Below are 26,559 nucleotides of genomic sequence, written 5' to 3'. Positions count from 1 at the left end.
AATATCACAATAATTGAACATGAAAAAACGGAACCAAAACAGGCGACAAAAACGTTCCTGTAACGGTAAGTAAAAAAAAAAATGAGACAAATTGTGACAGGAAGCGCGCCCAGCCGGTGAGCAGAAAAAAATGTCGGTCGTTGACCCTCCGGCGCTCCTGAGTTACCATTATTGCATCCGTTAACATTTTGAAATCTGATTTCATGATTTTTATATTTTAACGCATGCGCCATGTTAAATCTAAGGCCATATTAATCTTGTATGATGTTCAACAAAACGATTATAATATTATGTAGGTCTCATGTAGATAGAATGCTCTGCTTTTCACTCAAAAGACAGCGTTCTTTCAAAGATTTTTTTAACAAAAAAAAAAACAAAAAATTATTGGTAGTTAAGTACTAAAATATAATGTGGAAGTTCATATTATTAAGGCTATTTTTTTTTTAAGTTGTGTGATGTAAATAAAACTACAACAATATGTAGATATTAACGTTATTATTAATTATTGCCTAATAAATATTGTGTGTTTATGATTATAGCTCTAATTTTGAATAAATTTGTAATTCAATCGCACAAAAAAGTCATAAAATCATGGTTTACAAGCTAGACATTTAAATGTCAGTATTAGCACAGGCACACACACACATATGAATAACTTCAAAGGCACATAATAACTTAATAACTTCAAAAAACACATAATAACTTCAAAGGCACACCTTTACATTTATAACTACTACTACCAATAATATAGCCTATAGCCTTCCTCGATAAATGGGCTATCTAACACCGAAATAATTTTTCAAATCGGACCAGTAGTTCCTGAGACTAGCACGTTCTAACAAAAAAAAACTCTTTAGTTTTATAATAGTAAGTATAGATTAAAAACTAAAATATACTCATTATTAATTGAAGAAAAAACGTTCAGACATGGAAATGTCAAATCAATTAGAGGATAAATAGGTTACATACCTGGTGACAGCAATGAACACACATGAAATCTATTTTCACCGGGAGTGTATTAAGGAATCATTATTTCTCCCCTGCGTATGCGCAGATGGCGTGCGTTGTACTTTTTCAGCCGTCATTTTCAAGGATTTGACACACCTGTTAGATATAAAAGATTGTTTCTTTAAACTCAGAGGTTGCAAGATTTTTGCTGTCGCGTCGTGAAAAAAACAAAAAAAGATCTTGTGACAAACTTACATATTATGTGTTTATTTGTGAATATATTTGATAATTATCTTTTTAAAATTATATTTACTATGTAATAGATTACGATGTCGTCCAAAATTTGCCTAAATTTGGACAATTCAAAAACTTCAAGATTTGTAGTTGAATAAATAAATATTTCAGTTTGAATTTGTAGCATGTAGATTGTAGAGCTCTATGTTGAGCGTTTCTACGTTAGCGTTTTAATTCTTTATTTTACGAAACAAATTGATATTTTGAATCCTGATCAAATTACTTTCTTATATATTGTTGGAATTATTCGTTGAAAATATAAGACATTCAGACGAATATTTTTCTTTATAAAAATAAAAGATATTTGTTTATAAAGAATTTATCTACCAAACGAATCCCTTCTCCTATTTTATTTTTACTTTCACATTACTCACCGTTAAATCTTTATTATTTCACCTTGTACAGCAATAAACGGGGTATAATTGATTGCAAACTAACATTAAGCAAATTGATAGGCTATGGGACCATTTATCGACATCTAATTATTCTCTACATTATTACGGCCATAATAACCCCTTTATAATTATGTATTGTCTATACTGGAACTACAATTTACAATTATACGTTCATTATTCCTCAGCTTTCTATTATAATCTGTTATTTTATAATAGTTGCAAAAAATGTGCGCGCGAAAACATCAATCAATTGAACACGTCATTACAATAGACGAAACGGAATATCGAAAAAAAAATTATAATTTTAGCTTTGATTTACAAATAATACTTTTAATTGAACATATTACAATCGATAAATCGTAAAATCGAACAAACATTTAATAATTTGGCAAATGAACAAAAGCTTTGATCTAGTATAACGAAAAAATACTTTTAGATTTTACTTAAAAATACAAAACTTTAAGATATTATTTAAAACGAAAACAAAGGAAATAATATCTACATACATAATATAAAACAAACATACAACGCGACTACGCCACATGAGTCGGTAACCCCACCCCTCCTTCCTCCATTTCAGCCGCTTCCGGCGCGACACCTGCGCACACGCATCCGACCGGAGTTATAATGGCTTTTTAATATTCTTCAACAGTTTACTATAATGGTGTTTTAAGTTTGGAACGATGAAAGTATGGTAATATATCATGTGTATTGTGAAACAATAGACTAATGCTTTTGAGTGCATTTCTGTTGGTGGATAAAGAACTAACTTTTAAACGTCAACATAGAAACAAATTTTCAGTCAAGCATTTCTTTTAGATGTTAGATTTAAATTATTGCACATTTTGTTTTATTTTAAACCACATTTATCATTGTTATGAGCTACACGACACATCATGTAAAATAATGAAAATTCAAATTACCGTAAGAAATTTGCGATTTAGTAGCCTTATTAACTACTACTTACGTTAAACGTTACGTAAACCCATAAGTATCCATCACTACATAGTATAAAACAAAGTCGCTTTCTCTGTCCCTATGTCCCTTTGTATGCTTAAATCTTTAAAACTACGCAACGGATTTTGATGCGGTTTTTGTCATTAAAGAGGAAGGTTTTAATATATAATTTATTAGGTTTTAGACAAAGCGGGCGAAGCCGCGGGCGGTAAGCTAGTGAAACATAAATAATAATACCTACATTACAGCTCGCAAATCGGTCCACAAACAAACCAGGCTGAACTCCAGCTGCATACATTATTCAGAGCTAGCTAAGTGGCAAAGCATCCACCTACTATGCCTATATTTTATTCAGAACCAGGCTTGACACGTCGACGCCTGTCCCCCCGCGGGTGGCCGTCAGTTCCCTATCCAATTATGCACAGCGAAATGTCACAGGCACTTAAATGACCCTTAGACCTATTGGCCTTTTATTTTCGTGTTCTGCGGATACAGGTTAGGAATGCAAGGTCGATATATGGCACCCCCTTTTTGGGTGTTCGATTAGGAATACTTAATTCGGGGAAGGAACTTTTTTGAAAAATTTTCCTTTTCTTGATATAAGTTCATTAGGCGAAATTGTTAGTCAAATATTATAAGTAAGTATTAGTAATAGAAATTGTCATAATTTTGAAGTAGGTATATAAATTGCGTTTGTAATTATTATTAAGTTTTCAATTTAAATATAAGTTAGATTATAAAATCAAAATATTAGTAGTGTCCCATTTTCATAACTTACTTTTTAATTAACATTATTTATTATAATAACATTATCCCAACACTTAAGTATTAAATAAATGCATCTCGTTCGTTTACCATATTCATAATAACTCCAGTTATCAAAACAAAAGCAACAAAACTATAGGAAGCGCAAAAATGTTTCAATTTCCATTAAAATGACACGGCGAGTTTTATTCAAATGCAGTGGCGGAATTATTTCCGGACATCGGTACACAGAAAACCGCTTAACCCGGTAGTTTATTAATGAAAATTGAACGACATCCGATGTAACATTCGACTAATATAGACCTTTCGCTTGAAGCAGAAATCTAGGACAAGATATTTCGGTAGAGTCTGCACTTCGCGGATTAATTGCCAGAAAATACTAGTTTGAGGTAGACTATGTGCAGGTGACTTATTTAGAGATGCATTAATTTTTAATGTTCTTATTATGTAGTATATTATGTGTGAATGATTTTTGTGACACTACTATTTCTTATTCTTAGTTTAAAAGAAATGCAATCTTCATCTTTTTTTATTAAAGTTTTACTACCCCATGTGGAACTGAAGTGTACCTACCTATGCCTTTATTTAATTCTTAGAAATAAGAATTGAATTCAGCGAACTCTAAAATCAATGAAAATCAGGACGATAAAACTTTTATGAACGATTGAAAAGTTGTGAATGCGGTCTGTAATTTTGTTGTCGCCACCTGCCCATTCCTTAAGAAATTGCACCCTCGATTCATATTATATTTCATTGACGTTACATGCAAAACAGCATAATAAAATACTTGATATGTTTTCAAAAAGGAATTGCAAAACATTATGTTTTTTAAATGATGAATTTTTCCAGTGTCATTAAATTGTATTAATACAAACAACTTCTAAGTGTGGGGTCACCGTTGTATCAAATATACCTTGCACCTAAAACCAATACACATATTAATTATTAAGTATATGCCTTTATTACAAATTACAATTAGCAATGAGCTACGGATAAATACAGACTATTCTTTGTTGTTTGATTGTTTTCTGATTGAAATTATTGGATAGAAAATAATATAAGATATAGGTATAATAGGCATTCTCTCATAAAAAAAATATAGGCAGAAATGTGTTACAAATGTAATACGAAATTTTGTGTTTTAAAAAATGAAATATTAAGAATAATTATATATTAATCCATACTAATATTATAAATGCGAAAGTAACTCTGTCTGTCTGTTACTCAATCACGCCTTAACTACTGAAGCAATTTGCATGAAATTTGGTATAGAGATATTTTGATACCCAAGAAAGGACATAGGCTACTTTTTACCCCGGGAAATAGGATAGGTTTTAACCCGGCAATCCCACGGAAACGGGAAATATGCGGGTTTTTCTTTGACTGCGCGGGCGAAGCTGCGGGTGGAAAGCTAGTACCTACTAAAAAAGTATTTCCAATAATCCCTGATTTTTTTAATGTTACTATAAGATCTAAATATATATTTTCTTACTGTTAGGAAACTGATATAAAATATGTTACCTCTTACACAAATTAAGTCTAGCAACTTTAGTAATGTTGGGTAATGTAGGTATGTTAAGTTAATTAACATAGAGAAAATGTTAAACTTGTTATACCGTAGCCAATATCTTTAGTTAACAAGTTTAAACCAAAACTCAAGATTGACGTTAAACACCAAAAATATGAATATTAATATTAAACATTAATCTTCAACCTTGATAATAAAAATATGTCACATAAACAAATTAAAAAATAGTGAACCATAGCCAATCTGTGTAAAAAATCTTAATTCACCAATAATTACAAGTGACAAATTATATTACGCCAGTATAAGCCGCTAGTGGCCATTGTATGCGAAGGTGGACCAACCTGTCTTGTGATATGATCGCGTGATAACCATTTGCTTAACCGATAGCAATCTTATCTGTCAGTTAAAATATCAATTAGTATTAAACAGTTTAAATAAAGGAAACCTTGTTTCAATGGTACTTTTAAATATCTGATTAACGGTGTAATTTCGTAGTTGGCCTTCGTTGGATTTATTGTTTTTCGTGTAAAATAACAAATTTGGCATATTAATTAACTTTTTAAGGGCTGTTCAAAGTTTTGATAAATAAATAAATCACGATATAGAGTCGTGTTAAATAAATATTGTCTACCTTTAAAATATTGGTGCAAAAAAGCTTGTACATATAAGATAATAAGGTGATTTTTATTTACTTAATGTCAGAATATTCGTGATAATTATATTTTAAAATCTTAGTTAATAATTAGTTGTATAAATATACGTACACAAAAAAAAAACAATGTAACACAAATTTTAATACTGAAGCAACAAAAATGAAACCACAAAGATGATCCTATGAAATAATATTTACAAGAAGTACAAAAGTGGAGCTTATTTTACTTCAAATGTGTAAAATTAAACAGCATTTAAATACTATTAAAGTTTCCTTTTGTAATAGAACTGAATGCAGAACTAAGTATAAGTAAGTTTATAAAACTTTACGATAGGTGCCGTATTAGTTTCGCGTTAAATACCTATGCAACTTTGTAGCGAAGGAAATAAAATGTTTTTATGTTAAAAATAAAGTCAATTTTTACATTACGTTTTATCGTTTTTTGGTTAGTTTGGTAATAGGCATATGCTCTGTATTATTTGCAGTTGTTTTTTCGTCATTCATTAGATTATTTTGTTTTAAGACTAAAAAGTAAAAACAAATTACGCGTTTCAAGAGTGTTAACACAAAAAAAAACCTTTGAGAACTCTTTTATTGTTTAATTATTAAAATATCAACCTAAGTAATGTTCAATTGTGAATAGGCCAATTAGTGTTTTTAAACTAAAACTAGACGTGTTATTTCTATTTAGAACGAAAATATAATAAATTAAATAATGTTGACAATTTATAAAAGTTGTTCAAAAGCGTAAATGATTTAAATGTATGTCAGCAAAGCATACAATTGCACGCCCACTCATTCAAACTACCAGGCTTGCATAAGCACGTCACACGTGCGTCATTGCCCGATAATCCGAAAACACAGTTCCAGTACAAACATCCAGCAAATTATCGACCCGAAAACATCACATTTATCGCATAATCCACCGGATCATTGGTTCTACTATGTTCCCGATATAGAGACCAATTACTCACATAGCATACAAGCTAAGATTAACCCTCAAAAGTACTCGAACAGACGCCCTGTTCATTTCTCTGAAAGCATGTCGGTTCGAGCCGGTGCGGTTTTATAATTCATTGGTTGGATTTCAAACTATTTTTCTACTCCGTGACAGGTTGATGTTTGGCTGGAAATCAAAGATATTCTATTGTGCATTGATAGTCAATTAGCGGGATAATATGTTTCTTGATTGTTTATTGACTGCACATTTGTCTTAGGTACTTCCGCACGCATTTCAGGTGCATTTTTGTATAGTCCGCTACTATGATTTAAAAAAAAAAACGTTGATAATTTGAAAAAAATAATAACAGTACGTAAATGTAAATCAGTTCATTATTAATTTCGTTAAAACAATTTATATTCGAAATTCTGATAAAGCATATTTGTTATGTAATGCGACACATGGGCGTAGCCACGGTGGGGCAGGGTGGGGCGCTTGCCTCACTCTAGCTTTGACCTGGAAGGTAGGTAGATACCTAACCAAATCTAAAAATTGAAGTACCTACTAACTACTAAGCTTAATATCCGTAAGAAAATTCACACTCGATTCTTGAAAGTCTACAGGCGACACAGAAAATGCGACCTTTATAATTTTATTAGTAAGTATTATTTACCTCTAAATTGACTGACTAACAACTAACAAGTGTCATACGCCCAGCGACCAAACGGCTGAAGATTTTTGGATCTATTTCGTGGTGTGGTAGGTGAACAATAAGGTGTTTTGAATAAGAATAATTCGAACAACGAATTACACACGAAAAAAGAAAATAGCTGAGGCTACATGAACATGAACTGTAAGAAAAATAAGAATAGTACCCCAATTATAGTTACCCCACTAACTTTCCAATTTCACTTTTGTTGTGTTACACGTTCTACAACTCACTGATACTTTTTACTTTACACTTTTTTTTTCTAGTGCCTACACTAGAAAAAATACATTCGTGAATGCCTTCGCGAATGCCTTCACGAATGCCTTCGCAAATGCCTTCACGAATGCCTTCGCAAATGCCTTCGCAAATGCCTTCGCGAGTGCCTTCGCGAATGCCTTCCCAAATGCCTTCGCAAATGCCTTCGCAAATGCCTTCGCGAGTGCCTTCGCGAATGCCTTCGCAAATGTCTTCGCAAATGCCTTCGCGAATGCCTTCGCGAATGCCTTCGCGAATGCCATCGCGAATGCCTTCGCGAATGCCTTCGCAAATGCCTTTACGAATGCCTTCGCCAATGGCTTCGCGAATGCCTTCGCAATTGCCTTCGCGAATGCCTTCGCTAATGCCATCGCGAATGTCTTCACAAATGCCTTCGCAAATGCCTTCGCGAATGCATTCGCGAATGCCATCGCGAATGCCTTCACAAATGCCTTCGCAAATGCCTTCGCAAATGCCTTCGCAAATGCCTTCGCAAATGCCTTCGCAAATGCCTTCGCAAATGCCTTCGCAAATGCCGGCGGTACGGTCGCCGGCATTTGAAGACCTGGATATAATGGGTACATACTTGGTTCATACAGTTGCTAGTTATATATTATTTTTTATTGTTGCCCCACCGAGCCCATGGCTAGCTACGCCCATGATGCGACATATTTACGTCTAAATAACGTAAGAATCGAACATACCTGCAGCTTCATTCAATTGAGCACGGATACAGCTAATTTTACACGTATATTTTAGTGTCCGATGTTTTCAGTATCGGATATTTAGGGATTCGGTCAAGGATCAGACTTCTATATTCGTGTACGGAACTATAAATGTTCTGTCGATTTAAAATAGTCCTTTGTTGTAAATTATTCTTTTTTGATTACGATATATTATGAAACAGATATCGCGTTTAATGTGGCGATGGGTTATAATCAGTAATCACTATTCTTAAGAGCTAGCGCGCACGAGCAACTTTGTCTCCGCAACTTTTTTGTCTCCGCAACTATTTTGTCTCTCCAGCCATGGGCTAGTATGAAAGTGCGCGCACGTAGCGACGCAACTCCCCATACAAATTGATGGGAGAGACAAAATAGTTGCGGAGACAAAGTTGCTCGTGCGCGCTGGCTCTAATAGTTTTCCATTATGAAACAAATGATTGCCAGTACATAGTAAATGAGCAAATAATTAATGTTTCATTATTTCTTTTTTCATAAGAACATATTTTTATATTTTGTTGAAGAATATATTTAAAGCACTCTACTTAGAAGTTTTATACGGTTTAAATAATATTCTTACATTGAGTTTAGCCCACACATTTGTTATTTTTAAAATTACCTAGACTTTGCGTTCATATATGAATGGATAGTACTTTAATACGAGGAAATGTAGTCTAGATTTTAAGCTTAATCGGCTTACGCTTCATTGGGGTATGGAGTGTTTTATAAATCTCTTCCGTGGCTTAAGAGCAGTGTGTAGATAATTTTGTACACAGTTTGCGTAAGTGGATAACTGGTATGTGAGGCAGGTTTTTGATTAAAGGTAAAGCTTCTGGTATATTTTTCTTTTAGATTTGGGGAAAATTATTATTAGTATAATTATTATCAGTTAAAGTGCTTATGGAATTATAATACACTAGCTGTTGCACGCAGCTTCGCTTGCGTGGTATTTTCCAAACGCAACATCTCAAATAACAACTTAGGTGGAAAAAGATGTAGGTAGGTAAACATAACTGGAAATTTTCCAGATTTTTTTGTAGTTGATCTGCAGTATTTCGTCTCACGAACCTCCTTTTTATAAACATAGAGCAACATTTGTAATGTGCCTCGATGTATAAAGCCTGTCATTGTCACACTGTCGAAACTCTTCAACTTATCTTGAACCGAGTAAATGACACACCAGACCCCAAGAGATATGCAACAACATGCTATATAGAAATGTGAAAAGAAAAATTTCGTGTTCCGCTTTTTCCCCCTTTGAAGGCCAGGTGTTTGAAAGTTACTTGACCGCTTTTTCTGAAAATACCAATTATTGTAAAATATTCTATAACGTACATACTACTAACCTACAACTAACCTACATGGATGTTCAACATTCCAACAAAATTGTATGACGAAAGATTCAACAATTAGGGAGAAAAACTGGCGTACATTATTATTATCAGTAAAATACTTGGTTGACGAAGACTACAAGACAAACAAACAATGACTTTGATAGACGGTTGAAGCAGAAATTTTAGCTACACGACTTTCACTTTTTTATTTCAAATTAATGTATCCCAAATGGACAGTACATTATTTTAATACTGACCAATATATTTGAAATGTGTGATTCTTCTACTTCTGTTTTCCATAAACATTTCGTCTCGGGAGTATTGTCCTATCTAAATGTTAATTCTCTTTGACATTGAAGGGAACTACCCATCTAACAGATGGCTATTTCAAATTACCTATAGACCGGTCAGTATTAGTTAATGTATTAAGTTCATGTCGATGTTAACAAGACTATAAACATAACAACTAATTATGCGTGAAATAATATTATAAATAACGTTATCTAATATATAAAATGAATCATTTGAAGTTAAACTCTTGCTCGGCTTTTTTTGCATATCTGGTAGAGCTAGGGAAAGGCAATTGGAGAATCATATCTCTAGTCTAAGTGTTAACAATGTTTGCCGGAATAGCTGCTATAATATTAAGTAAGTTCGTAGCAATTGCCTTGTCCACAAACAAAGCTATCCCAACAGCATAGGTATGCTATTACAGGTAATTTTATAGTTTTATCAGTTCATGAACCTAGGTTTGGGCTATTCGATATTATCATGTCGATTGATCAGCTTTTAGAGAAATAAAACACCAGACCATAGTCTGTAGTTATAGTTTTACCCTTTGTCAGATGTCGACTCTGTTATTGTGAAATCGATATATACATGAGCAACTTTTCCTATTATTTAGTTCTGAACTAACATGAAGGGCGTAATGAACTGAATTTTAAGTGCTTTAAATTATAAAGTTGCTGTATCGATTATAGCAGCTCTAGGCACGAGTATTTTTATAATAATAATTATAAATTTCAGCCTTCAGGCTACATATTATAGAATTTTGATTTAACCAGTTTTTTGTAGCTATATTTTGTGAGTTGACTGATAAAAATTTGATGAAGCTTGAGATTTGTGTAAAATAGTTGGGTAACACTAAATATATTTCAGACACTGAAACTATTAGCTTCCCTACTATCGCAACACTGTTATACAGATTGTTTGAAATAACAGGAATTACTCTTTTTCTTATACATATTCTGCGATAGTTTCGCCATTTATTTTATATTGAAGGATTTAATTATCTCTGAATTCAGTACACGAAATTATAAGGTAACTAACTACCTTCACAATGAGCTCATAATATTAAGATCTAATGGCAATGTTTCTAAATGACTTATGTATTTATAATAGTGAGCGTTAATAAGACATTATAATGTTCTCCATTTACAAAGCTTTAAAGGTAATTTACGACCGGAATTATTATTTGTTTACGTACTAACTTTCTAAACATCAAAACTTCGTTTAGTTTGAAGATTTTAAACGCCCATAAATTGAGTTCAGTGTCAAATCGTAAAATGTCACTTTCAGGCCATTAACGGATCGTAAGAAAACACTATTTCGTGTAAGGTAAAAAATTTGATTTTAATATACTTAGCTGCTTTTTTCATAGGGCGTGAAAAAGGTGGTGAAACTTTAAAAACAATTTCATAACTCAGGTACCTATTTAAATTGTTTCTGATGATACATATTTTATGCAGTGTTTTTTTTTTTGAGCCAACGACCGGGCTCAGTGGCGTGCATTAGGAGAGGCCTATGTCCAGCAATAGACATCGAGAGGCTGATGATGATGATAATGATGCAGTGTTTCTATAAATAAACATAACCCTTTACATAGGAACTTTGGAATTAAAAATAAGTACGATGTAAGCTTTTAATTCTTTCACTACTGCTCATGAAAATATCGTGCACGTTTAAAAAGCAATATTCATTTTATCTTCTGAGAAGTTCTTCAAATGTGGCTATTTCCAACAATATTAACTTTATTTGAAATCAATTTATTATAAAGAAAGATATTTTTTAAATTTTGCTGTTTTAAGGCTCTCTCTACGTCTATAGCAGAAATAGAGCCCTTCCTAACTACACATACAATATCTTCTTATATATAAAAATGAATCGCAAAATGTGTTGGTATAACTCGCATAACTCGAGAACGGCTGAACCGATTTCGATAATTCTTTTTTTATTATATTCCTTGAAGTACGAGGATGGATCTTATGTAGAGAAAACGTAAACATGTACCACGGGCGAAGCCGGGGCGGACCGCTAGTAAACCTCATAAAATCAAACATCTATTATGAAATGTTCATTGACTGAGTAGTTATTTCCTATGACTAATTGCCAAGTGTGAACATCTGAATGAAGAAAACATTCTTATTCTCTTCTTGGAATTATTACTCAGTACAGAGTAATTAAGTGTACCTATGCACTAGTGCATTTGGCTGAAATCGCTTTGTACACGTGCTGTTGATGATTTTTAAAATGTAACTTTGCATACGAAAGAGTTAGTATGGATATGGTTTATTGTATTAATTTTTGTAGTATACCTCTGCATCTCAAATTGTTATAAGTTATACTTATATATATATATATATATATATATATAGTTATACTTATATGGAAATATTTAAATTAAAAAATGATGGAATACTACGTTGTAAACAAACATTAAGATTAACTTTTGTGATGGTAGAGTAGAGATAGCATTATTTCAACATTTAGTACACGTTGTATAATAATTTCAGTATGCCTTTTTTCCTTCCAACATCTTAAGCAAACTCTTACTTGAAATCTTTGCATAACTAACTCTTTTTGTTCCTTTTGTCATGAAGAATTTGGGAGTATCCATATAAATCTACAGTCCACGTAGACGCCCGTGCCTTGCGGGCCATGTGGCTCGCATCCTGCCCGCACCTTCAGGTTACGGGTGACGATGCACCACGTGTTTTTTATGTCAGCCTGGTACTGAATATTGGATACATGTTAATAAATTTATGAAAATATTTAAGACAAATAAATCATGTTTTACTGCATTAGATTGTATGTATCGTTAAGATAAGAAAAATAAAATAATATCTATATAAACAAGTGATGATCACTGCAAGTGAGAAAACTATATTATCATCCCATAGTTTTGGATAGCTGGCAAAACAGTAGACACAGTAGAGATTTATTTATTCATATATTTATTATCTTTAATTCATATTTATTGACATTCAGAGCTTTAATACTCAAATTAATATTTCGCTTTGCTAGTAGATTAATGAATATCACAATTAAAAATGTCATATCCAAAGAAGCCGTATTTTTTTGTATGTTTGCATTTCAAACAGGTACACATGCAATACTTAAACATATTGGCTTCACCCCCATGTTTACATTATCCCCAGCTGCATGGCAAAATTAAACTCGCCTTGCAAATCTGCTCTTTTGCACTTTTAATAGCTTCCCTTGTGTTTTATGGTCACCATTGGATTTTACGATAAACATTTGTGAAGGGATTATTAACAATGTTTATGTATTAAGTTTTATGGAGCCAATCATACAGCTGTATGGATTTAGAATTATACATACCTTCAATATATTGTTTGTGAGATAAATTATTTCAGGCCTATATTTCTGTTGGATCAATTTGATGGTATTAATCTATAGTTTATTAATATACCTACACAAAAAAATCTAAAACTATAGATGTAACTAAAGATAAAGATGCTGAATGATTAGTTCTTCCTACTTGATTCTTGATATTTTTACATCAAATTACATTGTAACTTAGTTAATTGCCCTCTATCTACACTAATATTATAAAGAAGAAAACTTTGTTGGTTTGTTTGTTTGTTTGATTAATAGGCTTATAAACTACTGGACCGATTTTAAAAATTCTTTCACCATTCGAAAGCTACATTATCTACGAGTATTATAGCTATATAATATATATATATATATATATATAATCAAGCTAAGACTAACAGGAGCGGAGCCACGCGGGTGAAACCGCGCGGCACACTAAGTCATTAAATAATTTTAAAATATTTTCGGACAATCCTATCTAGGTATAATAACGATTTAACTAAACCGCTAAAAACTGATGTACACTTTATTTATCTCGTTCTATCTATCACATTTGACGACAAAAAAAAAGTTCAAGGTATTCTTTGTGATTACTATTCTTCACTATCTAAGCTTCATTATAAGTCTGCAGTATGTTTCAAGGTGCATATCCGCATGACGCATTTTGACCTTGCGTCACGAGCGCCGAGCGGCCACCCTCAGGGGGTTTACAAGACCTAAGAATTTTCTAATAAGCACGAATTATTTCACCGTAAATTAATGTTGGTTAGTTTTATCACGTTTTATGTCAGTTTTCGAACATGGGTTATTAAGTCTTGTGTCGTTATATGAAGGATTGAAGGATCGAATTTGAAAAAATAAAAAAGTGCTAGTTGTGTTTTGGAATTTTTAATTTAAATAATAAAATATTGTGAAATTTAACAGAGATAAAAATATTATGTTGTTTATTCAATTTATTGGTATAATTTACTCTTATGTAAATTTAGATAATATTTGCGGAGTGATATAAAATATTTCATGGTAAAAAAAGTATCTTCAAAGATGTTATTTGATTGAACGAAGTTTTCTTGAAGTCCGTAAGTTCTAAGCTTTCGGAATCCGTTCATGCATCGTGTTACACGCAACTTTACACATTAAATGTAAATTAATTTTAAAATACCTTTTTAACTTTAACCTATATTCCTTTGTTCTATTTATATAAATCTTGCGTTGTTGACGTGAATTATAGTATAATTGTTTGTTGTTTTTTATGAATACAACACGCTATTAATATCATGCGATAAAAAATATGCTTTAGAAAACTTAAAATTAGGTACAATGTATTTTAACTATTTTTTTTAAATCACAAATCTTTAGAAATAAGACAATAACAAAGTACATACATTGAATTTATTTACATTTTTTGCCAATACTACTAGGCCATATTTTAAAGCGACATCAAGCTATTTAAAAATATAATTTAAATAAATGTGCCGATAAGAAATATGTCAATAAACCGTAGAAATAATCGTCGATAGATGTAAATAATGGGTGCTTTATATGAATTTCCAACAAAATTCATCAAAGCCACCACCTTCACCTTAAATTTATGAAACTATGATAGTATAAGGGAAGTGTGCATCATGTTTAAGATTGCAAATAGTACGACTATACCAAAAGTATAGCCAATCAATGCGCAAGCGGAGTCGCTAGCATTTTCATCACCACCTTCTGTGATATCCCCGTCACCACTACCACTACCATCACTATCCACCACATCAATTCCTTCGCCATCATCAGCATCACCACTACCTTCACCATTATCACCACTACCATCATCAATTTCTTCACCATCATCTTGAATGCTCCATCTAGCTTTGGCATCTTCAAAGTAGTTATCATAAACTTCTTGCCAAAATGCCACAGTTGTTGGATGTGGATTTTCCAATACAATATCTAACGAGCCACCTTCGTTTCTATTAACTTCTTCATCATCAAGGATTCTCAAGAAATATGTGTTATTAACAGTAACAGGTGTCCATTCGACTGTGGAAGTCTCACTACTCGGTAAACTGAAAAAAGATAAAAGAATACAGGTTTATTTAAATTAAATTAATTAATTTGACTCATGAAAGTATCATAATAAATAATACAAACCTAGCCTTAGCAAAATTGGTCCATCTTTCTACAAGTATGTCAATGATTGTTAGATCTATAATCGTAGTTGTATCCGGATTATCCTCGTGGAATAGATAAGATAATTCCTCATTATGAGCCGCTTCGTCAATAGGAAGGGGACCTTGAAATATTCCACCTAGAGAACCTTTATAAGAAAACTGATAAAGATAAACAGACGCGTTGCTTGAAGCAACTCGCATACGTGCTTCCCTTATAGCAGATACAAGTATCAATGTATCACCGTGGTATGCCAGGTAACCATCTATTGTACTCATGTTAATAGAATTATTGCCGAAATAATGTTCTCTTATTATCTCAGCAACTTCTTCCTCCTCTTTCTCAGTTTCAAAACCTAAATCTGGTTGTAAGAAGTCTGTAAATGATTCTTGCATTTTAGCCAACCACTCCTCTTCTACAGCTTCGTCAGCCCTTATAGTGCCTTCCACATCAACAAATCCGGTTATAAACGGAATATCTAATTGTTCTCCAGCATTTAAAATTTCGTATGGAGATTTTGTCAAAAAAGGCTTAACATCCGCTACAACTTCCCTTTCCAAGCATGGTGCAAATGCAAGCGAATTATCCGTTAATTCAAGATCCCCTATCACTGCCATTAGTGCAGATACACTGGTTCGTCGAAATGCGTCTGTTAAATTTTCCAAATTCGTTATTCTGTGGCCTAACGCTTCAGCTACACTAATAGCATATTTTAAATTATCCCTAGAGACTGCCCAGGGAGCCATAGCAGACCCACTTTGAGATATAGCTCTGTGTATAAGACCTTTGGACATCTCCGAGAGCGTTAAAAGATCTACGAATGCAGCTCCACTGCCGTGACCAAAAACTGTGACATTGTCTGGATCCCCTCCAAATGCAGCAATGTTTTGTTGTATCCATTGTAATGCGGCAATTATGTCTTTTAGACCAGCATTTCCAGGCGCATCAGGCGTTCCCAAGCACAGGAATCCAAAAATGGACTCTCTATAATTTGGTTTCACAATAACAACATCCTTTTCCAGGAAATTGTCGTAGGAAAACATCGGATCAATAACTTTATCAAATTCTCTTCCATTAATCCAAACCATAACCGGTAAGCCTTGTGTCTGATTGAGTGTTGGTGTTAAAACGTTTAATGCCAAGCAATCTTCCGTTCCTTCGTAACCAAATCTTAACGGTCTTACGCATTTTATGTTTTTTTGGTCTGCAATAAATGGGGTCTCAAATACTGGCGGATCAGTTGGAGCCTGTTGAAGAAGAAGTTATTTTATAGCCGTGATACATGAACAATGGATCTGTGTACTGAATTAAAGTATGTTTATGTAGCAAAATTACATAATATATTTTTTTTATTTGATGAGTAACAGAAGTAACGCACGTCCGATTCAAGTCGAATCAAATCTTTATCTTTAAATCAATATGCATATAGATTTAATTTTGATAAATGTGTTTTGATTCAGATATTCATTTATTAAAAAAATATTAATACAATACAAGATAAAAATATATAAAGCGGATTTGATAGCTTGATTTAGCAAAGTATTTAGTAGTTTAAGTTTTAATATTTGACTTATTTAAAAAGATTTCGCTTACCTTGTATCTATTGGTCCCTACAGGAGACCCAGCGTAAGGTATTCCATAGAACTCATAGTATGTACTAAATGTACCAACTACTGTTCCTTGAGCTATTCTGACTTGTGGATAGCTCGTTTGACCGAGAACTCCACAAATGAGTACAAACCCTATACACACAAATGACCACATCATTGTTCTTAGAATAGCAAAACTGAAACTGTGGCCGTGGCGTAGAATTCTATAAGTGCCTGAAAATATCTTCATATCTTATCGAACTATTGATTGACAGTTGATGCTAGATTAAGAATATTTTCATGCGTAAAACCAGAAATCTATCATCTCACTTATCTCGTTACACGATAATTTTATTTTGTTTGTTTTATTAAACTGGAAACGTCCACATTTCGTACGCTACTATAATCAGGAGAATATACCCTGGTTAAACTAGGTCATTGAACTAATAGAATTGATTAAAAAAATCGTCTTAAAAGACCATTTGTGTCAATATCATAAATTCAGTCTGAAATTGCTGGGAATTTGAACCTTATGTCGTGTGCGCAGCGAATAATTTTTTGCTAGTGTTGTGTCGGTGTGGTGTTGGTCCCATTTTTTCTGTTGTTCCCTAACAGGGGGTGAGGTAACGTAGGTCCTGAGGGGGTACACATGTGGCACACGTGTCACAGCGACTCGTCTTCATGAGAATTTCTGATTCATTGCCTTTTGCCATTACATTTTATATCATTATTATGGCGAATGAATCATTAAAGCTTTAATTTTATTGAAAATATTCCAAATACTCTGTCAGGAAAATGCACACATATAGAGCATAGACACATTTTGTGTTTATCGTTCAAAAAAACATCGAAATAATTATATATACACGATACAATCATTTCCATTATATCCAAATATTAATAAAATGTTCAACTTTCAAAAATCAACAACGTCGCCGTAAACAAAGTAGTATTTTATCTAACTTTATCTCCCGGATAGTCTTCCAGCGATGGTCCTTAACATGTGGTACACCACGTGGGTCTAGCACAAAAAACATCCTGTCGTATTATCATGTGATCAGTTATGAATTATTGAACCTTATGCTATTTGTTTTAAGATACAAGTTGCATTAAAATTCTGTGATGATAAGTCTAATGAGATCTTCATATCACCTTGTGGGAGACCCCAATGCAAAGGCAAAGGTTTAAGAGTGCGCAACACATTGCACTAATCTTTACGGAGACTGTATTTTTTGTTATTACTTCGGATCCGATGCATATTCTCTTTTTAATTTATCTTTTTTAAAGACATTTCGTAGTTCTTGTGTGCATTTTTATTAAGCTATTCTGAATCAATTATCTTGGGAATGTATTTATGAAACGTAAAAAGGTATTGCTAGAAATTAACTATACAATATGAATGATCTGTATTCCTCGGAACGACTGAAAGATACAATTTTCTGACCTATCAACTTAGGATTAGTCTAAGGACCATTAAAATAGCGCGTACTCTTTGATTACATAATATATTCGACTAAGGAAGTACCTACTTGGTATTTTGTTGTATTTACTGCGTATTTCCTATACGGAGGGCAACTGCAACATTATAATTAGTTCTAGGCTTTTATTACGACTTAACCCGCAGTCACGTTCTGCCTGTATTTTGTTTTCAGCTGCTTGTTTGCAAAATAACGACGTGAATGAAACTTGATACGAATCGTTTCAACGTCTCAGCTTGGTTATTATTACAATTAAATGTAAGGGGTATTTTGTGTAATAATATTCTAATTTTGTTGGAATATTTGCGTTGAACGTGGAGTTCAATTCTCGCGTCGAAGTGGGTAAAGTCAATATTTAAGATTTTTTTTTATATTTTTTTTTTGATGTCACAAATCTGCAATCAGTCAAACAACTATAAGCAGATCGGTTGAGTTTATTTGGACGATTGGACGAAGGTAAGGCCCATCGACCACACAACCACTAAGGCCTTAGTTCGTCTTAATTAGGAAGCACATCAGCTCTCTTCAGTTTGTGTATACTTTTAAGGTTGTAAAAGTATTATATGTGTGATAATGTTATTTAAGTTAACATTTATTTCTTTCTTATGTCAAGTTGCTTGAAATAGAAAGAGACAGAAAATTTATTTAATTGTGATGATTATATAGATCATAATTAAATTAATTCAGGTTGTAGGTAATTCAGGTTTGGCTTGCACAATGCAAGATAAAAAGGTACGTTTTAACTTTTAAGTCACGTAGCATCAGTATGTAAGATGTATAATTCCAAAGTGTGCGTACCTTCACCCATATAATAAGAATCAATATGGAACGTTCTCGAAAAGCGCCTTAATTAAAAGGACGTCAACACATTCACGAGGTATCTGGTATTGATGTGACATTGATTGCGGTGATCGGTTACCATCAGGTGACCGCCAATTTCCCTTTCAATAAGTATATATAGTAACATATGATCACCTTTATTGAGAGGTAAATTATATTATATGTGCGATGAAGAAATTCAATAATTTTCTTGTTGTATGTAATTGCTCCACATAAATGTGAACAACCAGCATTTGTAATTTTGAAATGTTTGAAGAAAGAAATCGTACTGATGTCGCTGTAGGAATGTATTAAATACACATTTTTAGCTTAAATACATATTTAAATGGAAAATCAAAACGTTACAGTCCTTCATATGTATGTTATAAGTATAGTGTTATAAAATAAAAATCACAGTTTACTGACATTTTTACACAGCGGTTTAGTACCTACATATTGTATAACATCAGTAGGTATCCTGAAAAAAAGAAAAACAACTTTCTGCTACGCTTAGATGAGAAGTAGTTTATAGTATACTAGCTTACCGCCCGCGGCATTGCCTGCTTTGTCTAAAACCTAATAAATTAAATACTAAAACCTTAATCATGAAACACTCTATCTATTAAAAAAACCGCATCAAAATCCGTTGCATAGTTTTAAAGATTTAAGCATACAAAGGGACATAGGGAAAGAGAAAGCGACTTTGTTTTATAATTTATACTATACTATGTAGTGATGAAACATACATAAAAAATAAATACCTACAAAAACTTCTAAATACTAAAAACTGTTGTTTATCAGAAGCTAACCAAACTTCTACACGTACTTTATATGACGCTTGTGATGGATCAAATATACTTATATAGAATGCATATAGCATATAATATAGACATAACGTTGTCTGAAAGTGCATAAACTAAATCTAGAGATTTCGATTTCACTTTATCGAAAGTACTTTCAGTACAAAACGATTTAAGTGCATTAAACTCCTGGGCGAATACTGCCGTGCGCACGCGCCGCCGTCAAGGGGAAGCGGACGAAAATAGACCAGCCTCATACCAAACTACTCGGATTCTGGCGTCTTACAGGCTTGGTAATAATCACTGAAAACGTGACATTTCGTTCATATATTGTTGAGGGAATCCTAAGGGATTGCTTAATTGTACAAAGGATTAAGATCATCTATAGATAGATTCCATTTTGTTTTCATGTATCAAATTACATACCTATATTTGACAGTAAAATACATTTTATTATTAAATAATACGATTGTTGAAGATCTAAGAGTTCTAGGTAGCATATTATGATTTATTTCCATTATCTAAGCTTTTAAGAAGAAAAATTATGGTGAAAATTTGTATGGGGAATGAACGAAAGAATCCGTAAGAGGAAAGCTAGTTGGTACCTACGCGCTACGTATACCGATCCGGAATAGGAAACTCAAATATACTGTAAACTCTATGTAGAGAAATAATTTACAGTTCCATGTAATTTATGTACGTGTGTATTTTGATTTTTAACTTTATTCATCTCTTAAATATAAATTTATAAAAATCATTTGAATGCCATAAAAACCAAAAAATATAAATTTATTCATCTCTTTTTAGTTAATAAAGTTCGTTGAAATACCTAGAGAGAATGTAATTTTAAATCTTTGAGCATCGGATCGGAATAAAAATATTAATTGTACTTAGGTATCTTGAATTTTTTGATTCAGTACATTTTGTATATTAAATATATCTTACATATTGTGATAATAATAAAAAAAAAGTTGCTCTATTTAATGGAATTTGACCTCAGAGCCAAAAAAAGCAATTTAAAAAGTCAGTTGCTTTCATTGTAATTTTTAATCACATTTTATCTCATTGTGTTTAATTGTTTCTGACTTTGATTTCTAAAGTATTTTTAAAAGTATTCCAATCATGCAATAATATAACCAATAAGCAAAACTAGGTACTTATTTTAAGATAATATTATAATTTAGTTTATACCTATTCTACCCTAAGGAAGACAAAATAAGAGAAAAGTATTAAGAATATATATTTGTATGTCTGTAAGTTTGATATTACTAAAACAGGTGGACGAATTATTAAGATGTGATTGTAATAATTATTCTCGTCATGGACTGATGTAAAAGTTATTAAGACAATTTGGTTATAGTTTTCTATATTTAATTATTTGCGTGTTATTTTAGCGAAATTAATCAAACCATCATAATATATATTATGTGTAGTTTGTAGTTAATATATAGTATACATATTATATTATGTACTTAAATAAAACGAGTTGTAAACACTTGTATATAACTCGTTTTCTTTTGTGTGCCTTTTTATAGTTTATGCAACGTGAAAGGTGTCTTGTAACTGTAATTCTTTGTATTTTGTACTTACCGATATTATCTTATTAAAAAGGAAGTACCTACAATACATACTATATACAAATTATGCTCCTTAATATATATTTTTTTTATACAAGACGTGGCAAATTCTAGACAAAAACTAGATAATTACTTAATTCGTCTGCCTTAATTTATGGAGTAAACATATTTGGGAAAAAATGCGGAAATTTTAAATATTACATAGTAGTTATATTGTAAACATAAAATTTAATATTCTACGTGTACTTTATGTAACCAGTCATGATTGTAATTGTAATGTACAATATTACAACACGGCCTTCGCTCTACAATATTTATTATTATAATTAAATGTACGATCAACTTAATTATTGAGAATTGTCCTTAAATGTGACCGCTTTTATTGGTCGTTAAAAATACTTTTTTTATCAATTAGGACAAATGATTATTGATGTATGAATTTATATGTGCATTATGTATTTCAATTATTTTGTGAGGTAATTAATGATCACATCGGCATTTTATGACTTCTTCTCTGCAATACCGTTTTCCGAGCATGTATTTATTTATTCATACTTTATTGCTCTGAAATAACTTGAATAGGAACTTAATCTAATTATAATTTAATACAAATGGCGGTCTTATCGCCAAATAGCGATTTCTTCCAGACTACCAGACGTACTACGGAAGGAAGTTAAAGGTGAGGAATAGGTCAGAGCATAAAATATATATAATAAGTAAGAATATAATATAGTATTGATAGAAACTAAACGATAATTAATATCGGTCAATATTAAAGCAGAGTTTTTCTTTTAATAATTCATTTTATATTGAATCTTATACTTAAATATTCCTTATTTTAGTCAAAACCAATCAATGTAATTTAATTCTCCGTTTCTAAATTCGATGCAGCTGTCTTATATTCCTTATATCCTTATGAATGCTTATTATTCTCATAAATCATTATACTATTAAGTTGGATTTAATCTAAGACATTCATGGAATATACTAAATAGTGATAATACTTATATTAGACAAAATTGCAATATTCCAAGATGATAATCCGCTCTTCGTTTCCGTTTACAAAAATACCTACGCATACAATTTATATAATTATATTTTTAACTTCAAATCAAATTAATCTAATAATATTAAATCAGGAAATACATTTGTATTCTTGCATGTTAACATGCTAAATAAATCGTTGAGTACTTTAAAAAAAAGTTGGTAGGTACAAGAAAATAATAGTTATCTTATAAATCATTGTTTTTTCTATCTTGTTTTTATACTTTTATGAGTTCATTTATTTAATACTTGAGACTATAATTAGCGCTCTTATAAATGAATTTATTTTATAAAACATAATACGTCTTAATTAATTGTTATAAAGTGACTTATTATACGTTTATTACTTATTTAGGATGTGATTAAGCTAACAAGGGTCTTTATCAGACGACAGATTTATTTCAAGGGCTGTTACTGTAAAAACACAAGTTTCTATAAGTTAATTAAATAGTTATAACAAATAGTCTTATGCAATGGGGAGCTTTTTTATTAATAGGATAATAATTATGGAGTGTATAACGGTTGTAAATTACTAAATGAAAATAGACTTTCATTTTGTTTAATGCGTATTGTCGTGTAGGGGTCGCGTAGAATCTTATAAAAACAAATATTTTTTTCTTTGTTTTTACTTATGACATTGAATATTTTAAATTGAACAAAATAATAATTATGGCAATTGCTGTTATGTATTTTTGGAACGAGAAAAAATAGTTTTCCAAGATTCGTTCTACGTTTAGGTACCTACTTAATTTCTCGTTGGTTTAATGAAGAATAGTTGTGTTTGTATATCGCAATAAAACTTTAGGTTTCATTCATTAAATTTGATGAGGTTTCTCCCAACAAACTTTCTCCTTTAGCCTAATAAATCCATCTCTATGGATAATAATAAAATAAGTTATCTATGAGACTGGATGAAACAGCCTTGCTGATTATAAAAATAAAGATGTTTTAAAAATCGTTTCAATATTGTACATAAATCATCTCTTCAAAATAAAACAATAGAGAATTAATTAAAACAAAAAAATGCCAAAACCGGTCATTTTACGAGGTACGCTTATGCAATGCAAATATACAATGAATTATTATTTACATACCTACCTACATATTATATTAATTATTAATTATTAATATCTAATCTTCGTTTTATACATGTAGGTACCTAAATGAGACACATATAATAAATAATATATACGCACGTTTATATTATGTAGGTACCTAAAAGGGACAAATAGAGTATAATAACACAATTATTCGTAATTTAATAAAAGTTTCTCTTTCAAATTCAAACTTCCACACAGTCTAGAATAATTCAAGCAATTGCAAATTGTGCTCTCAAATAAAGTAATAGAGTTCAATTTATGTGATTCGGCGTGATTGTTATGAAATCCGACGTGGGTGTTCAATGGTCGAGCGGTGAGGCCTGGAGACAGCTGTCGCCCCCTCGGGCGCACTAAGGGGTTTGTTTACAGCACTCTCTAATGACAGAAACTATTACCACGTCTATTGACTTACTTCCTTTCAGACATTCCTGAGGTCATTTCATTGAAAGCATACCTGAATAGAAACTTATTAAACTTTAATAAAAAGAAGCGCTCCAAAGTCCCATAACGACAAAACAATAATGTGTTTAATTAATCCCCGCTGACACCATTCAATTCTCGTTCAACAGTGATTTATTGTGTTGTTTATGTACGCCATAGGTATAATAACCTCATCTGGCAGTCACCCAATATGTGGAATACTGCCATAAAACATCTTATTGTTCATCAATAAATAAAACGAAGTAATAATAATTGCTTAATCGTGTATTCGTTATTCCTAAGGAAACTTATTATGCATATTTAATGGACGAAAATTTGTCGTCATTTTCCGCCCGCAAGCACACGCCCAAGCTGAAGAAAGCTCTGTAGGGCGGGCGACTTACTCACTGGCAGCGCCTCCAGCGGCCGTCTCGCGAACCTCCGTTCTCACGGCCATTGGCCGGGCGCCGTGACGTCACCTGGCCGCCGACCAATGGAGGCGAACGCTCTCGCGCTCGGCCGCAGTTGTCGCCATCGCGCCTTCGTATGAGTTGTGTCGCTCCCGACCCCTGCCCCCGCGTCCCGCGCTCGTCTCGCCCGCATTCTAGTCGTGGGTGTCGCGCTGTGCAGTCTTCGCGTGTGTCGCTCAACTTAGTGCGCCGTTTGTGAGTGCTTTAGTTTTCGCTCGAGTGACAGTGTGACGAAGGAAACCAGTAGCCCATTGCGGAGGATGTTAACAGCTCACGGTGAGTGATACTGCCGAGTCGTCGGACGCTTATCTCTAAAGCGGCGCCACGTGAACGCGCTCTATTTATAAAATGTAAACACTCCGCTAATTTGATTTGAGACGATATTGCAGTATTGGTCTGAGCGCGGACATACGCCGCAGCGACAATCGGTCGTAATAGTCTGCGTCGGCCAAGATTGCCGAGTTCCTGTAAGATGATCGTAATAGTGTCGCGCTATTGTACGGGATATCTCATAATATAAAAAGTATAGATATAATTTGTTTTAATTTCACCAGTATAATCAGTATAATTTGCTTGGTAAAATTGCCCGGCTCGGCTGGTTGTCGCCAGAACGATAACGTGACCTTGGGATGCAGGCCGCGAACGCCGGCCGGCTATGGCAGCGCACATAAAGAAAATGTTAGTCAACAACAATAGTTTAAAATATTTTTATTTGGAAATCTCTACTTTATTGTAGAGATAATCTAGTGTTCGTTATTTGAATAAAAAATATTTTGTTTTCATTCTGATGACGACAAAATAATTTTACGAGAGCGGTTTTTGGACGCGCTTCAATTAAAGACAAACGACTGTATTTAAATGACTAATAACTTTCAATGAGTAATTGTAATGAACATAAACGCCATTGTTCCAGAATCCAGACATTATTGTGTTTAAGTTCTGCGTAATTTCAGATGTAATTACAATGTTTTTCTTAGAACGTCAATAGCAGCGACGAATGAGGTCTACTTAATATTTCCTATTAGATAATTTACAGAAGTGTAGAGCTGCTATTTTACTTATTTTTTTTTATTGCAAAAAGTTCTAAGTGTGTAGGTTGTGGATTTATTATATGTCAGTCATGTTTGTCCGGTTGGGTTACCTCGATACAGTCAGGTTCGAGCAGTCGGCCCTCCCTGTTCCACATACTTGCGCCTTCACGACCATTCCGATGGCCACTAGGTCCCTTGGAAACAAGATGTTTCCAGAACCTAATCGCACACCTTAAGCGCTCGGTGATGTTATCACTTTAATGGGCAATTTAATTTTAATACTAAGCAAATGTTTTCGAATTAAAACGACCTCGAAGACTCGTTCTGAAATCCTCAAAAAACGCGCGGCAAAAACAAAACTTAGTAAAATTATGAAGATTTGGGATTCTCATTCGCACTTACTCACACTCGTTTATTTGAAACAGCGCTTGGCACATTAGCCGCGATCGCTATCTCTATTTGTAATGAGATGATAGTGTGCGTGCGAGCGGGACGGCCGTAATTCGCATCGAGCAAGCGAACCGGCCATGCGAGATGCTCAGTCGTATCATAAATATTAATCAGGCGCTGCGCTGGTGTCAACAGCCACCGCGTAACGTGATATCGCCTCGATCCACTGCTCGCCTAGTACTCGGTAGGAGCCAGACAAGTCTATACTATCGAAGGACACGACAATTGACAAACAACCATACTCAAATAGTTATAACAACAGCTAGTGGCTAACTGGTTGCGAACTAGCTCCAAGCACTTATCAATCGACGCTACATTTTCTGAATAAGAGGCGTCCATAATTTATCATTCGATAAAATATAACTGATAATGAATGCAATTGTTCACCTGTAAACAGGCATTTTGGAATACATTGTCAATAATGTTAATAGACGGCCATGCATCGCCTCTGAAACATAATACTTTGTGTAATATAAAATAACGATTGATAAAATATCATTCCGATCATTG

General features: G+C 32.9%; 2 protein-coding genes across 4 annotated transcripts in view; one reads left to right on the top strand and one right to left on the bottom strand.

Moving 5' to 3' along the window:
* Positions 1-14,621: 14,621 nt before the first annotated feature.
* Positions 14,622-24,701, bottom strand: LOC123705932 (venom carboxylesterase-6-like). Its single transcript, XM_045655051.1, has 4 exons — positions 24,578-24,701; positions 16,865-17,013; positions 15,254-16,518; positions 14,622-15,168 (listed from the first exon to the last, which is right to left on the bottom strand). The coding sequence occupies exons 1-4, from the start codon at positions 24,699-24,701 to the stop codon at positions 14,712-14,714; spliced, it is 1,995 nt and encodes a 664-aa protein (XP_045511007.1). The 3' UTR covers positions 14,622-14,711.
* The window catches only part of LOC123691766 (myocyte-specific enhancer factor 2), a 49,430-nt gene continuing 47,504 nt past the window's right edge, over positions 24,634-26,559 (top strand). For all 3 annotated transcript variants that reach the window (XM_045636351.1, XM_045636375.1, XM_045636345.1), the window contains exon 1: positions 24,634-24,844. The gene's annotated coding sequence lies outside the window, so the exon portion shown is untranslated. The remainder of the gene's footprint in view (positions 24,845-26,559) is intronic.

The sequence above is a fragment of the Colias croceus genome, chromosome 1 (genome assembly GCF_905220415.1).
Source record: "Colias croceus chromosome 1, ilColCroc2.1".
NCBI classification, from domain to species: domain Eukaryota; kingdom Metazoa; phylum Arthropoda; class Insecta; order Lepidoptera; family Pieridae; genus Colias; species Colias croceus.
The sequence above is the reverse complement of the archived record's forward strand: the minus strand, read 5'-3'. Positions and strand labels throughout refer to the sequence as shown.

Coding starts and splice junctions, on each gene's coding strand:
- LOC123705932 (XM_045655051.1), bottom strand. CDS start 24,701: ATGCGGGCGAGACGAGCGCGGGACGCGGGGGCAGGGGTCGGGAGCGAC. Junction 16,519..16,864: donor TAGGGACCAATAGATACAAG/GTAAGCGAAATC, acceptor CTTCTTCAACAG/GCTCCAACTGATCCGCCAGT. Junction 15,169..15,253: donor ACCAATTTTGCTAAGGCTAG/GTTTGTATTATT, acceptor ATCTTTTTTCAG/TTTACCGAGTAGTGAGACTT.